Source organism: Dendropsophus ebraccatus, chromosome 15, assembly GCF_027789765.1.
Source record: "Dendropsophus ebraccatus isolate aDenEbr1 chromosome 15, aDenEbr1.pat, whole genome shotgun sequence".
Taxonomy (NCBI): Eukaryota; Metazoa; Chordata; class Amphibia; order Anura; family Hylidae; genus Dendropsophus; species Dendropsophus ebraccatus.
Window position 1 is genome coordinate 33,181,360 of NC_091468.1, and position 14,278 is coordinate 33,195,637.

At 45.5% G+C, this 14,278-nt stretch overlaps 1 protein-coding gene across 1 annotated transcript in view; it reads left to right on the forward strand.

Annotated features, from left to right (window-relative positions):
- Positions 1-5,711: 5,711 nt before the first annotated feature.
- The window catches only part of CRIM1 (cysteine rich transmembrane BMP regulator 1), a 555,578-nt gene continuing 547,011 nt past the window's right edge, over positions 5,712-14,278 (forward strand). Inside the window, exon 1 of the mRNA XM_069955382.1 lies at positions 5,712-6,622. Coding sequence (XP_069811483.1) covers positions 6,310-6,622 — 313 coding nt within the window. The 5' untranslated portion in view covers positions 5,712-6,309. The remainder of the gene's footprint in view (positions 6,623-14,278) is intronic.

Below are 14,278 nucleotides of genomic sequence, written 5' to 3' on the forward strand. Positions count from 1 at the left end.
TTCTGGCTTTGGCTTCAAAAATCTGTCAGACAAATCTCTATGTAAACACACCATGAGGCTATGTTTCCACAACAGGAATGTGCTGTCGTTTAGAAGGGAAAGGCGCCTTGATAATGATCGCTGCAAATAATAATCATGATCATTATTCGCAGACATCATCAATAGACGGATGCCTTTTCCCGATAGAATCCTGTGATGGGTGCGGGCCAGCATCAGGTACTCCCGGCATCATAATGATACATGTCAAGAGTTTCGTTACTCCATTCCGATGCAAACCATCACATTTATGGCGTGTGCACGGAACGTGGAAAGAAGGCCTAAGAGCGCCTTTACATATTACTCATATGTTATTACATCAAAAACACATGCACATTTAGGTACATGGTACATCTTTTAGCGGATTCAGTACATGCTAGCAAAGCACAATTGACCTAAGGTTATGTTCACACAGTTTTTAATTAGCACCATTTTGCAGAGAATTGCACAATTCGCTGTAAAGTAGTACTATTATTAATGCAATTATGGCAAAAATAGTGCTATTTTACAAGTGCGCAACTTACAGCAAAACCGTGTTACATGACGCTAATTAAACGCCATGTGTGAGTATAGCCTAATGGTGCTTTTACACAGAGAGATTGATCTGACAGATTTTTGAAGGCAAAGCCAGGAATGGATTTAAACAGAGGAGAAAACTTTTATGACCTGTTCTCTGTTTATTGTCTGTTCCTGGCTTTGGCTTCAAAGATCTGCCAGATAAATGTATCTGTGTAGAAGCACCACAACACAGAGAGCGATAGTCACCTATTACGATTGTTTAAAGGGGTTGTCCAGCGAAAATCCTTTTCTTTCATATCAACTGGTGTCAGAAAGTTCTATAGATTTGTAATTTACTTCTATTAAAAAATCTCCAGTCTTTCCATACTTATTAGCTGCTGTATGTCATGCAGGAAATGTTTCATTTTGAGTATGACACAGTGCTCTCTGCTGACATCTCTGGCCGAGACAGAAACTGTCCAGAGCAGGAGAGGTTTTATATGGGGATTCAAAGAAAACCAAGACAGAGTTGCTGTCTTGGCCAGAGATGTCAGCAGAGAGCAGACTGAGAGAGTCAGACTGAAAAGAAAACATTTCCTGCATGACATATGACATACAGTAACTAATAAGTATGGGAAGACTGGAGATTTTTTTAATAGAAGAAAATTACAAATCTGTATAACTTTATGATATCAGTTGATTTGAAAGAAAAAGATTTTCGCTGGACAACCCCTTTAATCATTATTATCCCAGCAAAAAAACAATCGATGTGTACAATTATCAAATATTTAGCGAACAATTAGCGATGATTTTATGGTCAGCTTAAAATGACACACAAACGATTTTTCAATCATTGCCTGCAAACAAATGAAACTATTATCGTTCGAATTTGAATGATCATCAGTGTCCCGTGTAAGGGTGGGTTCATACTGAGGAATTCTCGTGGATAATGTCCGCGGAATTCCGCTGTCTGTCCGCGTGCACGGGCGCGCGCCTTTCCGCTGGCTCCATAGAGCCAGACAGCCGATGGAATTCCGCAGATAATATCCACGAGAATTACTCAGTATGAACCCACCCTAATGCTAAATTTACACGAGGCGATTATTGGCCCAATAGAACGATTAACGATTTCGAAGTAACGATTTTTTTTTTATAACGATCAGCGTTTAGACGGTATGATATATCGTACGGAAAAATCGTTTTGCGATCACGCACCCGCAGCCCGGCCTGCCTGCAGCACCCTGCGCCACCCCGATCGCCACTCCAGCGCATTGATTGGCTGAAGAGATGAGCCGGGAATTTCAAACGGCTCCCCTTCAGCCAATCAGTGCTGCCTTGCATTGATTGGCTGAAGAGGGGAGCCGGGAATTTCAAACGGCTCCCTTTCAGCCAATCAGTTTGAAATTCCCGGTTCATCTCTTCAGCCAATCAATGCGCTGAAGAGGGGATCCGGGGATCTCAAAGACCTGCTGCGCGGAGCAGGTAACGTATGCTCTTGGCCACGGCGGTGGGGGCGATCGGAGCGGCGGCGGGTGGGGGTGGCGATCGGAGCGGCGGCGGGGGTGGCGATCAGAGTGGCGGCGGGGGTGGCGATCGAGCCGGCGCAGGGGGCTCCGGATGAGCGGGGGGCCAGGCTGCGAGCGGGGGGCCGGCCGGACGGACTATCGCGCGACGACTGTTTACACGGAGCGATCGGCAAATTTTTTGCGATTGACGAACGACGATTTATGAACATGTTAAAAGATCAAAATGAACGATTTTTCGATCGTTCGCCGCGTTTACACGTACGATTATCGTTCCATATTATCGTATTCGATCGTTATCGCAAAAATTCACCCGATAATCGCTCTGTGTAAACCCAGCATAAGGGTCCATTTAGACAGAAAGACTATCTGTCAGATTATCTGCCAAAGATTTGAAGCCAAAGCCAGGAATGTATTTGAAAAGAGGAGAAATCTCAGGCTTTCCTTTATGACTTGATCTCTGTTTATAGTCTGTTTTTGGCTTTGGCTTCAAATCTTTGGCAGATAATCTGTCAGATAATCTTTCTGTGTAAATGGACCCTAATTGGCTCTTATATTCCTACCAATGAACTGATCATTTTCTTTCAGAAACAAGAAGGATGATATTGCTTCAGTTGTTTTGCTTAACCCTATAAAAATGTCGGCAAACACTGCAAGAAAAGATGGCATGACTAGACTCTGCCTTACTTGTTGCTTCTAGAAACTAGGAGTCTAATTGCTACTAGTGGCAATATCTCACAATGTCTAGCTGGAATGAATAAGACTACAGTCTCAGGCTAGATTTACACTATGTAAAAATGACGGCCGTCTTTCATAACAATGGACGTTACTTGCACTTTGATGGCTATTGTTATGAAAGACGGCTGTCATTTCTACATGCTGTGAACCTAGCCTCTAAATTCTATTCATAAAAAGTTGTGTGAACATAGCCTAAGTATATGTTCACACTTTGTAAAAAAAAAACGGCCACATTTCATAACAATGGCCGTTGTTTTTACATGGCCTAAAGCTCCCACCTGCTCAGTGAAAGCTGCAGCACATTAATTCACATGAGCATGTGTTTTGCCTGTGTGAACCTACCCTTAGAACTAGGTACACATACAGGATCTCAGTCATTTAGGTGTTCAGTCATTTAGTTACATTGATATCTGCAACGTCAAATCTGCTGAAGATCCTGTACGTGTAACAAGGATTTAGAAAAACTAGTGCAAAGTAAAGCGAGGCAGTTTACCTGCAGCAACCGCTCAGATTTCTCAGCCGTCATTTGAAAGGCAGAGGCCACACAGGATAGCTGGTGTAGTATGTACTGCTTCCTTGCTCATCCTTCCAGAACTATCAGGTATGAACAGCATGGGCATCATGCTGAGATGAAGCAGAGCTGAGCTGTTACAGCAGAAGGGATTAAAGCAGAGGCGCCATCTGGGCACCAACCTGTAATAGACTGCCCACCAATAGATGGCTTCACACCTGCATTAAAGGCTCCATCCAAAATTTTGACTAAAATAGTGCAACTTGTTGCCCTATTGTGAGAAGTATGAAGGATAAAACTTGATTGACCCTTTTAACGTCAATGGTGTCTTTTGGCTACCTGTTGTGCAGGGGATCCGCTGGTGTTTTTTTCATTCAATGCTCTGCTGCAATGACAGAGCAGAACTGGATGCAGGTGTGAACCCTGCCTGGTGTGTCATGTGTAAAGGTGCGTTTACACGTAACGATTATCGTGCGAATTTGCGCGCTAACGATCGAATTCGAACGATAATCGTACGTGTGAACGCAGAGAACGATCAAACAACGAACGAGAATTCGTTCATTTTGATCTTTCAACATGTTATCAAATCGTCGTTCGCAAAAAATTCGCAGATCTATCCGTGTGAACAGTCGTTCGCCGATTTAACCAATGTGTGAGATAGGCTTAAGCGATCGCAAAACGAATTTTCCGTACGATATATGGTACTATATAAACGCTGGTCGTTATGAAAAAAAAAATCGTTACTCCGACATCGTTAATCACACGATCGGGCCAATTATCGTTCCGTATAAACGCACCATAAGGCTCAGTTAACACTGCATTTTTACTGTCAGTCTAAGGCAGGGGTAGGGAGCCTTGGCTCTCCAGCTGTTGCAAAACTACAACTTTCATCATTCTTGGACAGCCAAAGCTTTAGCTGTGGCTGTCCAGGTATGAAGGGAGTTGTAGTTTTGCAGCAGCTGGAAAGCCAAGGTTCCCTACCCCTGGTGTAACGGATCCATTTAACGGAAAAAAAAAAAGGATGAAAAAAACAGATGCGTGTGTAAATCTATTTTTCCATTGACTTCCATTATGAAGAAAATTGTTAAAAATGCATCAATTTTTGTGTACTTTAAAAAAACAGATGCTTTTTGATCCTTGAATGGAAAAACGGATACAAACTGATGCATCCGTTTTATCCATAAACGGAAAGTAAGTGTGAAACTGAGAGTGTGAAACTGGCCTAATCCCTGCAGCTGCTTGTAGCAGAGGGCACCATACACCAGGGCACAGGTGTTAACTCTGCCACCCCTAAGGGTATGTACACACTAAGGAAACTGATGTATCAAGGTCCATTCTTTGGGCAGATGGCGGAATTTGGCTGACCATGGAATGGAGTCTAAGGGACGGGCAGAGAGTGAAGCGGAGACAAGCGTCGGAGCCTGTGGTAAGTTATTCGCGTGATTTTCTTAGTGTGGACATACCCTTATAGTGTTCCCCATCCTATGGTTCTCCAGTAATAGCAAAAGTAAGGGGCCTATTCCACAGGAGCGATAATCGGCCGAATCGGCCCCATTCGGACGATTTTCGCTCGGTGGATAGAGAGAACGATCAGCCGATGATCATGGGCTGATCGTTCATTTAGGTTCAGACCTAAAATCGTTGTTCGCCACCAGCGCATCTCTACGGTTGAATAGCGGTGTGCGGCGGTGACTGACGATTTCAGCAGAACCATACATTACCTGTCCAGGCCACAGGTCTTCTTCTTCTCCCAGTCCCGCGCGGCAACATCGGCTTCAGAGCGGGGCTGTCTGAACAGACAGACCGCTAAGCCAATCACTGGCCGGGACCACCGCAGAACATATACGCGAACGATCGGCGAACTACCAATAATTTTTCAACATATTGAAAGACCAAAATGAACGATTTTTCATTCGTTGTTTGATCATTAGGTGTTATGGTTAGGGGTTTTAGCGAATTTTGAAAACGATAATCACTCCATGTAATAGGGCCTTTGCCCTAGCTCTGCCACCACACCAGGGTGGCACCTATACCAGTATTCCCCAACCTGTGGCTCTCTGCATGTCCTGGCAGCCCGGGACTATCCACACCTGCTGGGAGTCACAGTACTGCAATAGTAAGGGGGGCAGGTATGTCGTCAGGCTTTTCACCCCAACAAGGTGGGCACACCAGTGGGCATGCACCATAGTCCTGGGCATGCACCATAGTCCTGGGCATTGAGTATTCACCACCATCCCTCACTGACTAACAACAATGCGGTGGAGTGTGAACAGCTCCCACAGGACTGCAGGTAAAGCAGCTGCTGCGAGGTAGGAGAGGTACCGCAGCTCCGCTCCATGTGCACGGTGACGCAGCGGAGAGCAGACTGCGCTCACACCTCAGCTCGCTCCTTATGAGGAATCTCGGGGCGGGACGCGACAATGGCGCACTTTCCAATGAGAGGCCGGGGGAGTTGTCTGTATTGTGACGCCGCCATGAGGGAGGAGGAAGCGTGAGCAGCTCGGGCTGCGTTCTCTACGAGAGAGCGATAAACAAGAGAGACAGGGAAGAAAAGTAACGACTGTGTGTGAGAGAGGCAGGAGCCGAGACAGCAGCATGACAGGCGGCCGCTGCTGAGCTGACAGGGCGCTCCATGACCGCTGCCCTCCCGCCTCCCCTACGGCTGCCGCTCTGCCTGTGACCGGAGGAGCTCGGCGCTGAGGAGAGGGCTGTGCGCCGCCGGAGAACGGGACGTGGACGAGAAGTTTTCCGTGGAAGTGACAACTCCGAGGAAAGTTAATGTGAGCGGGGGCGGCCGTGGTCGCGTCACCGAGCTGACAGGAGTATGTGGCGCCCGGCGGGCTCCCCTGTGTAAGCCGCGGACACCGGGGCTCGCTGTGCGTGTGTGCGAGGAAACTTTCCCGCAGGTGATTTGCCATTGTCGCGTCGCTCTTGGTAAGGGAGGATACACGGAGAGTCGCCCTTGTGTGTGACAGTCGGTGGTGGCGACAAAGAGGAGGAAGGATGCACCTGGCGGGCGGGAAGTCGCTGCGTCTCTGGCACCTGGTGCTGGCGGCTTTGTCGCTGCTGCCCGCGTCCAGCCGGGCATTGGTCTGTTTACCCTGCGATGAGTCCAAGTGCGAGGAGCCCAAGAACTGCCCCGGGAGTATCGTGCTGGGCATCTGCGGCTGCTGCTTCATGTGCGCCCGGCAGAAGAACGAGAGCTGCGGGGGAGTGTACGGGCTGCACGGAGCCTGCGACCGGGGACTGCGCTGTGTCATCCGCCCCCCGCTCAACGGAGACTCCATCACCGAGTACGAAGTGGGGGTGTGCGAAGGTATGGCGACTACTAACCCCATCATCCTCACCCTGACACACAGGGGGCAGATAGGGCACAACTTCCCGTGTATAGTAAGTAGTGTCTGCTAGATGGAGCATCGGGCTGTGTGGTGGCCTGGGAGCAAAAACGCATGCGATTCCGGTGCATCCTCCCCATAGCTGCGTCTTACACCATGCTTCCACATTGGGGGAAAGAAAAGTTCAGCTTTAACCCTGACATTCTGAGAAGAAGGCTGGGGCTGAATGGCCATCAAGCTGCATCTAAGGGCATGTTCACACTGGTGCATGCACTGATGTCTTTGTCACCTTTCCCATTGGCTTCAGTGGGAGACAGAATTGCACTGAAAAGAAATTGCACCTTACTTTTATTCTGTATTTGGAGCGCCCATCGAAATCAATGGGAACTTGAGGGCAGCCCCCCCCCCCCTGTACTGAGCACAGATGGGATTTGTAGGAGTTTATTGCAGTGACGTCACATCTATTGCTTGTCCATGTGATCGCTGTATACAACAGACCCACTTGTAACTTGGATGTTTTTTTTGGTCACAGGTCACACTTTGCCAGCACTAACCTGAATGCAAGATGTGTGCGACAGCGACCTGCTTATGACTTCCGTCGAAAAAATAAATAGGATTACCGAAATTGCAGAGAAGTCACCTACAGGTTGCAGTCGCCATGATTTGTATTGAGGTCAGTGCTGGCAAGGTGTGACCTGTGACCAAAAATCAGTTACATTCTATGCAAGTGTTGTGTCACGTCAGTGTGACCATGTAGACTATGGTATGTGGTGATACAGTGTGACCATGTAGACTATCAGTGATACAGTGTGACCATGTAGACTATCGGTGATACAGTGTGACCATGTAGACTATCTTATGTGGTGATACAGTGTGACCATGCTGTAATCTTTATCATGCATGACCAAAGTTGCCATAAAGCCCCAGGCTAAAGTCCCATTGTCTTCACACTCTCTCCAGTCCTATGGGATGAGTACCATACAATAATGTTGCTTCAGGGGTCCAAGATTATTGCTAAACTTTGCAGAGGAGCCAGAGATGATGGCGATGCCAGTCTCCCTGCAGCCGCTGGACCCCGTGTACCATCAGTAACAGGGCTGTTTGCTCCTCCGGATTGCTGACACTGGGCCAGATCAGGCACTCAGTAAAAGCTGCTGCCAAATAGCTGGCAGTGCAATGTGGTGATGGCTAATAGAGGAGCTATCCCTGTGTGCGGGGATGGGATGCTGATGATACCTCTGCACCGAAGGAATTCACATGGTGAAAAAGATGATCACAGGCAGGAGGCCTGGTATGTGGAGCTCGGCGTGACCGCAGGGGACACATAAAACACACGCAGCAGAGTTGAATTTGTCATTGTTTGTGCACCATGTGATCTCCGTTATAATGTCAGTGGAAGTACCCGCAGCCCCATGTAAAACCTACAGATTACACGTTGCAGTATAACCATTAGTCTTGCCGGATAAAGTAAACCAGGCTGTATTGTGGTGTATTCTGTGTGACTGACAGATCAGAGGAGAGCAGATCCCTTCCCTCGGCATGTTGGTAAGCTGGTATTAGTATGGAAATGATGAAAGGCGAATCATGTTTGACATATTGAGGAGCAGGGTAGGTCAGTGCACAAGAGAAGGTGGTCTGTGAGTATAGGAAGAGCAAAGTCTAGGGAAGACGTGGACGTGAATATGGATATTTATATACATATATTATACAGATGTCTGTATGAACATATACATGTTTTTAAGGATATTTACAGTCATAGTATTAATATAAATTGGTGGTCTGCAACCTGCGGCTCTCCAGCTGTTGTGAAACTACAAATCCCAGCATGCCTGGACAGCTGTTGGCATGCTGGGATTTGTAGTTCTGCGATAGGGAATGCGCTGATATACATGGTTGCCATGATATTTTTTTCTTTATTGATTCAGCAGATTTACTAATCACTGAAGACTTATTTGTGTGTATGAGAGTAGATCCGGTGCGGTTATTTCTCCTGATGGAAGAGCACTTCACAATAATGGGAGTACTTTACAATGATGGGAGTACCACCTATGAATATAGTTGCAGATGATATCTGGTCTCTTGCACAGGGCCAAAGCATATGCCAGTCAATGGCTGTTACCTTCCCAATAGCCACTCCTATTAACTCAACAGGTTGCACAGAACCATGGCTGCCTAAATATCTCATGCCTTCCACATATCCACTTGTTGAACGATTAATTCACATCTATTTTGCACTTGAATATCTGTCCTTGTAGCTTCTGTTTCCATGTTTATTTTCAGCCCCCCGGGAATAGAAATATATCCTTTAGATCTCCATTGGTGAAGTGATGTAGTACAGTATGCAACCTCTGCCGTGGTTTATGTTTGCTTAGCAGGTTCATGTCATGAATTCAGAGAAGTGTATTATGGAGCTGTCTTGTATTGGAGAGTACATGTGGTGAGAAAGCCTGCTTGTTCTCCAAAAATCAGGACAGAAACTTTTTCTGTGCAAAGATTTATGTCCCCTGTTGACTTGGCTTTTAAGTAGATGAGCGAAAATAATACAGTGAAGGCCACTTGACCAGTCGTAAACGGTAACCCTGCATGCTCCCTGTTGTATCCAGTGGGGAAACGATAGGTCTGGATGTCTTTTAGAAGCCTGACCTGTCCCTGACTCACACAACAAATACTATTTCTGTATGCCTGACAGGTGGAGTAAATGACCTCACACTCAACTTTGTGACTATTTAATATGACTCACATCCATTGCCCCCCGCTTTAATAGCTTCACACACATTTTGGTCAGTATGCGTGGTGATGCAGAAGGCACAGACCAGGGATATAACAGACACAGAGCAATATTACTATGCGATTTAGGCTCAGAATGTATTCTAGTATAATGGCGCACACAAGGGCTCCATGTACAGACTGCAAAGATTAGCTCTTCCTGAAGAAAGGAAGCAGGAATTGCTAGATAGTATCTAAAGTGATTCAATTTCAAGGCCTCGGTGTCTTGTATTTTAGTAGGGTAAGGTCTCCCGAGTCACAGGCAGATGTTTACTGCTGATTTTCACTGCCTTCATCCTTACTCTTCTGTCACACTTAAGTCCCGTTCACTGTCTTGTGGACAGAACAAGGTGCGTTCTGAATATCATTCATTGCCAATATAAGAACCCTAAGGTTGCTTGAAGCAGCAGGCCTCCTGTACGTTTCCTTTCTCGTGTTCGGTTTATGCGCACTTGACTAATAAGCCACTCAATTTAAAGAAGTAATTGCAGAGCAGCTTCTTTTGCTTCCTAATAATTTTCAGCATGTAAAAATGAGGAGAAGCAATGAGCTAAATATCTCCTGGAAGGTTTAACATAAGACAAGACTTAAAGGAAAAGTCCAGTGAGATTGAAAAAGGGAGAAAAGCGGGGGTGGGGTTGCAGGGCTGCCGACCACCTGTAGCTATTCCAGCTACAATGTCACGTACCCGGGGGATCGATTGTCCGCTCAGCCAGTCATTGACTGTCCAAGTGGGCATTCGCTCAGCGGGGATGGGACGTTGCAGCTGGAACAGGCAGGTATGTGACATACCTGCATTCCAGCTGGCAGCTATTTCTCAGGACCCCCATATACATGCACTTTTAAGCATGCCCGGATACAGGTTAGAGACTTTAAGGGCAGTATGCACTTTTGAAACACATTGCTGCTTCTATTGGAAAACTTTTGCATGTCATTTTAAAGGGGTTATCCAGCACTACAAAAACATGGCCACTTTTTCCCCTCTCTTGTCTCCAGATTGGGTGGGGTTTGGAACTCAGTTCCATTGAAGTAAATGGAGCTTAATTGCAAACCACACCTGAACTAGAGACGAGAGGGGGAAAAGTGGCCGTGTTTTTGAAGCGCTAGATAACCCCTTTAAAGTAAAATGCCCTACAATTCTGTGTCTGCAGCTCCTACACAGACCTTTACATCTAAATGAGAACCAAAGTGATGACCGGGCCTTGCCAGTAGTCGTCGTCCATGTTCAAAGAGGAATGTATAAAGCAGACGTGTCTAACTCAAGCCCACTGTTTTAAAACTACAATTTCCATCATGCATGGACAGCCAAAGCATGATGGAAATTGTAGTTTTAAAACAGCTGGAGGGCCTGAGTTTGACATGCCTGGTGTAGAGTACCCACCTAAGTGTTGGCCACAAAGCACCTTACCTTCTCCACAGTTCAGCCTCTTGCTATTCTTGTCCAGTGTTGTACTGGAACAAGGCATTTGTGATAGATCACTACTGTGAGGACAGTGAGATTTGTTTTACTGATTCCAGAACACTTGCTATCTAAGTTGCGTCTCATAAAGAATTTAGTGGTGCTTCACAGTTTGAGATGCTTTGATGTAGATAACGGAGTGGAAATGATCATTTATGGTGTTTGATGCCATTAGTGTAAAGCTGGGACCCCTTTTTCTGCAAAGCCCAGGGAGCCGGGGGTGAAAACAATAACATCCACCTACCTCCCCGGCTCCAGCGCTGCTGGCCACATTTCGCTGCTTTGAGACTGGAATTGAGATGAAACTTGGCAGACCCGCTCTGCCACTTCTCTGCCCAGTGTACCCCTTCAAAAGTGCCTGCTTTTAATTTTCATACGCACATCACATTTATCAAATTATTGAAACAAAGTGTGTATGTCTGCAGTAGGAAACATACGCAACAGGATAAGTCAGCTTCCTCAAAACATTGTGATGGTCTCACAATCCTCTGTTCTTAATGGTACTGCTTTGATAAGTTTCCTAATGCCTGTTCCTATGGTCTATTAGTCATCAAACTGCACATATCACTCATATATCAAACTGAATAATAGTGATGTTAAACCATATGAAGAACATAGAGAAGGCTTGTAAAGAATGACTGCTCTTTTTACTATACAGTGGTTAATTAAACAGCGGTTAATGTTCCGGTGTATAAAAGGCGTGAGTTGTGCGGCTTTACAGCATTACCCATCTGAGGGTGTTTGTTACCTGTGGTGAAAATTAGCAGCCGTGGTTCTGCCATTTGTATATGGTCTAATGCCGCCTGATCTAAAAGCTTTAATCGTCACAATCAGAATGATTACTGCTGCTGACTTATGACCGTACTTTATGATTCATGCTTATAAAAGTGGAAAGCCGTGTATAATGTAGGCCCCTGTTATCAAGGCAGAGAGACTGACAGTTCAGGCCACTTTTATCTGCATCAACTTTACTGATCGATTTTTATCCTGTTTGAATGTGCCCAAAGTTTGCTTCTGTATGTATGTATGTATGTATGTATGTATATGTGTATATATATATATATATATATATATATATATATATATATATATATATATATATATATATAAATATGTGTGTGTGTGTATATTACTGGTTGGACATCATTTGTTTGCAAATGGTATGGTATTTCATCTTCCTTCGGCTTATGTTAGGTGTCATTTTTGGACAAGATTGCATCTGATGCATCTAGTCTGCCCTTTTAGTATTTCCTTTCTTATTATCTGAGGGTCTGTTCACACTGAGTAAAACAGGCGGAATTCTGTGCGGAGCCCCCGCCGCAGCCTCCGATTGGAATCCCGCCTGCCTCAGTGTATCAATGGGATGCCTCACGCCTCCGTTTTTCTCCCAAAGAATTGACATGTCAATTCTTTGAGAGGAGGTGTGCGAGGCATCATATTGATACACTGAGGCAGGCTGGATTCCGACAAATCGAGGTGCCTGGGCTACTTGAAGGATCCTTGTATCGTTCGCACAGGTGTGTGTGTGTAGATTATATAATGTATATATAATCTCTGTGCTGTTGGTTTTAATCACAAGCAGCAGTGTATACTTACATCCGCACTGCTTGTGATCCGCCAGCTGTATTTTCAGGCCCACCCTCCTCTGGCTGTAAATCATACTGGTGGAGGCGGGGCCTGGCGATTCAGCTAGACTGGAGGACTGAGGAAACATGCCGGATCACAAGCAGTGCGCGTGTAAGTATAGACTGCTGCTTGTGATATTTAAACTGACAGCACAGAAAGATGTTTTCTCTACAATGATAAATTTAAAAGTCTGCTCTAAAGACCCAATCAGCCAAGGATTGGGTGCTTTCCCCGTCCTCGGCTGATCGGTGTCTTTTAAACGGGGTCGATTACCGGCCAGAGGAGTTTCTAGAGACGCTCTTTGATAATGGCCCATGTTAAAGAGAACCTTTCACCTCCCGTGCCGGGGCAGAGCCCGGCTGACCTCTCGGTGCAGACCCATATAATTACCGCTCCCATGAAGTCCCGGTCCCAAAGCCCATCCTGACGACGACAAATCCCCGTCCGAAGCCGCGCGCGCTCACCATAGATGAGTATATGGGTCTGCATCGGGGGGTTGGCCAAATTTTCGATAAGCGTTCAAATCCCCCAGCTTCCGTGTTTTACCTCCCAAGTGGTCGAATAGATGTTTTTCAATAATCAAATACTTGTTCCCATAGACTTTAATGGGATTGAATATTCGGGAGATATTCGTACGAATATCGAATATTCGAATATTTCACTATTCGCTCATCACTAATGTTTATCCCAAGAATCTTTAAATTCACTTACTGTAGATGTATTTACCACATCTGCTGCATGTTCCAAACGTCTACTACTTTTTCATTGTGTCCCCTTGTTCTAGTGTTCAGTTTTTTATTAAAAAGACTCCTCTTCTGAAACTTCAGTACTCGTACTCTCTTGGTATGGTTTTGTGCCTTTTGTAATAAGACTACTGTACAAACAATTCTAGCACACTTTTATCTGCACGTACAACTTAGGCGAGGTATTGATGTGTTCAGTCTACAGTAAACCTACTTTCAGTGATCCTTGAATATCTGATTCTGAAGAATAGTGGTAAGACCGCATGGAAGACGCTGCACTCTGCAGATGGGGATTTCATAGATATGGCAACGTCCAGAACACACCAGAAGAAACATCCTTTATAATTCCCATCCTAACGTAAAGGGTTATTACATTTGGTAATGACAATGAGATGAGAGCTTGAATTCAGCCACAAGTTGGGGGATATAGAGGTACAAGCTGCTATTTGTGCGCCTTTACACATTTAGCGGCACCTAGTTACTGAAGATGAGATGAAGCTGACAGAATTTGTGGGCATGAAGCGTATGTTCATTTAACGCCCATCTAAACACTATGATTAACACCTCAAATAGTAATACCAGGACTTTCACAATACTTCTTGTACAAAGTAATATCTGCACTAGAAATAATAAACATAGCCGTGAGACGTGAGCTATTCTTATGTCGTCTCATAATAAAACTCCTCCAGTACATGATATACAGTAGCTCATGGATTTCTACGTCAGAAAGATACCTGGGTAGTGGTGCCAGCCCAGCCTGCATGTTATTAAAGACCCTATACACAGATTTTTTAGAAATTGTGTTGAAAAGACCAGTGAATCTTTGGTACGTGGATAATAAAGTGTTAGCCTGTATATTTTTTGTAAGCAATAGTGTGGAGCGGAGATGCTGGACTGTTTGGGCTCTATGCTGTCTCCGAACCCGAATGCTCTGCATTTGACCTCTGGTGACTGAAGAAGCTGCATGCTGCCCTAGGGAATCCTGGAAAACATGGATACAGCTATAGGCCATAGGCTGTATCCATGTTTACCTGGCAGGCCTA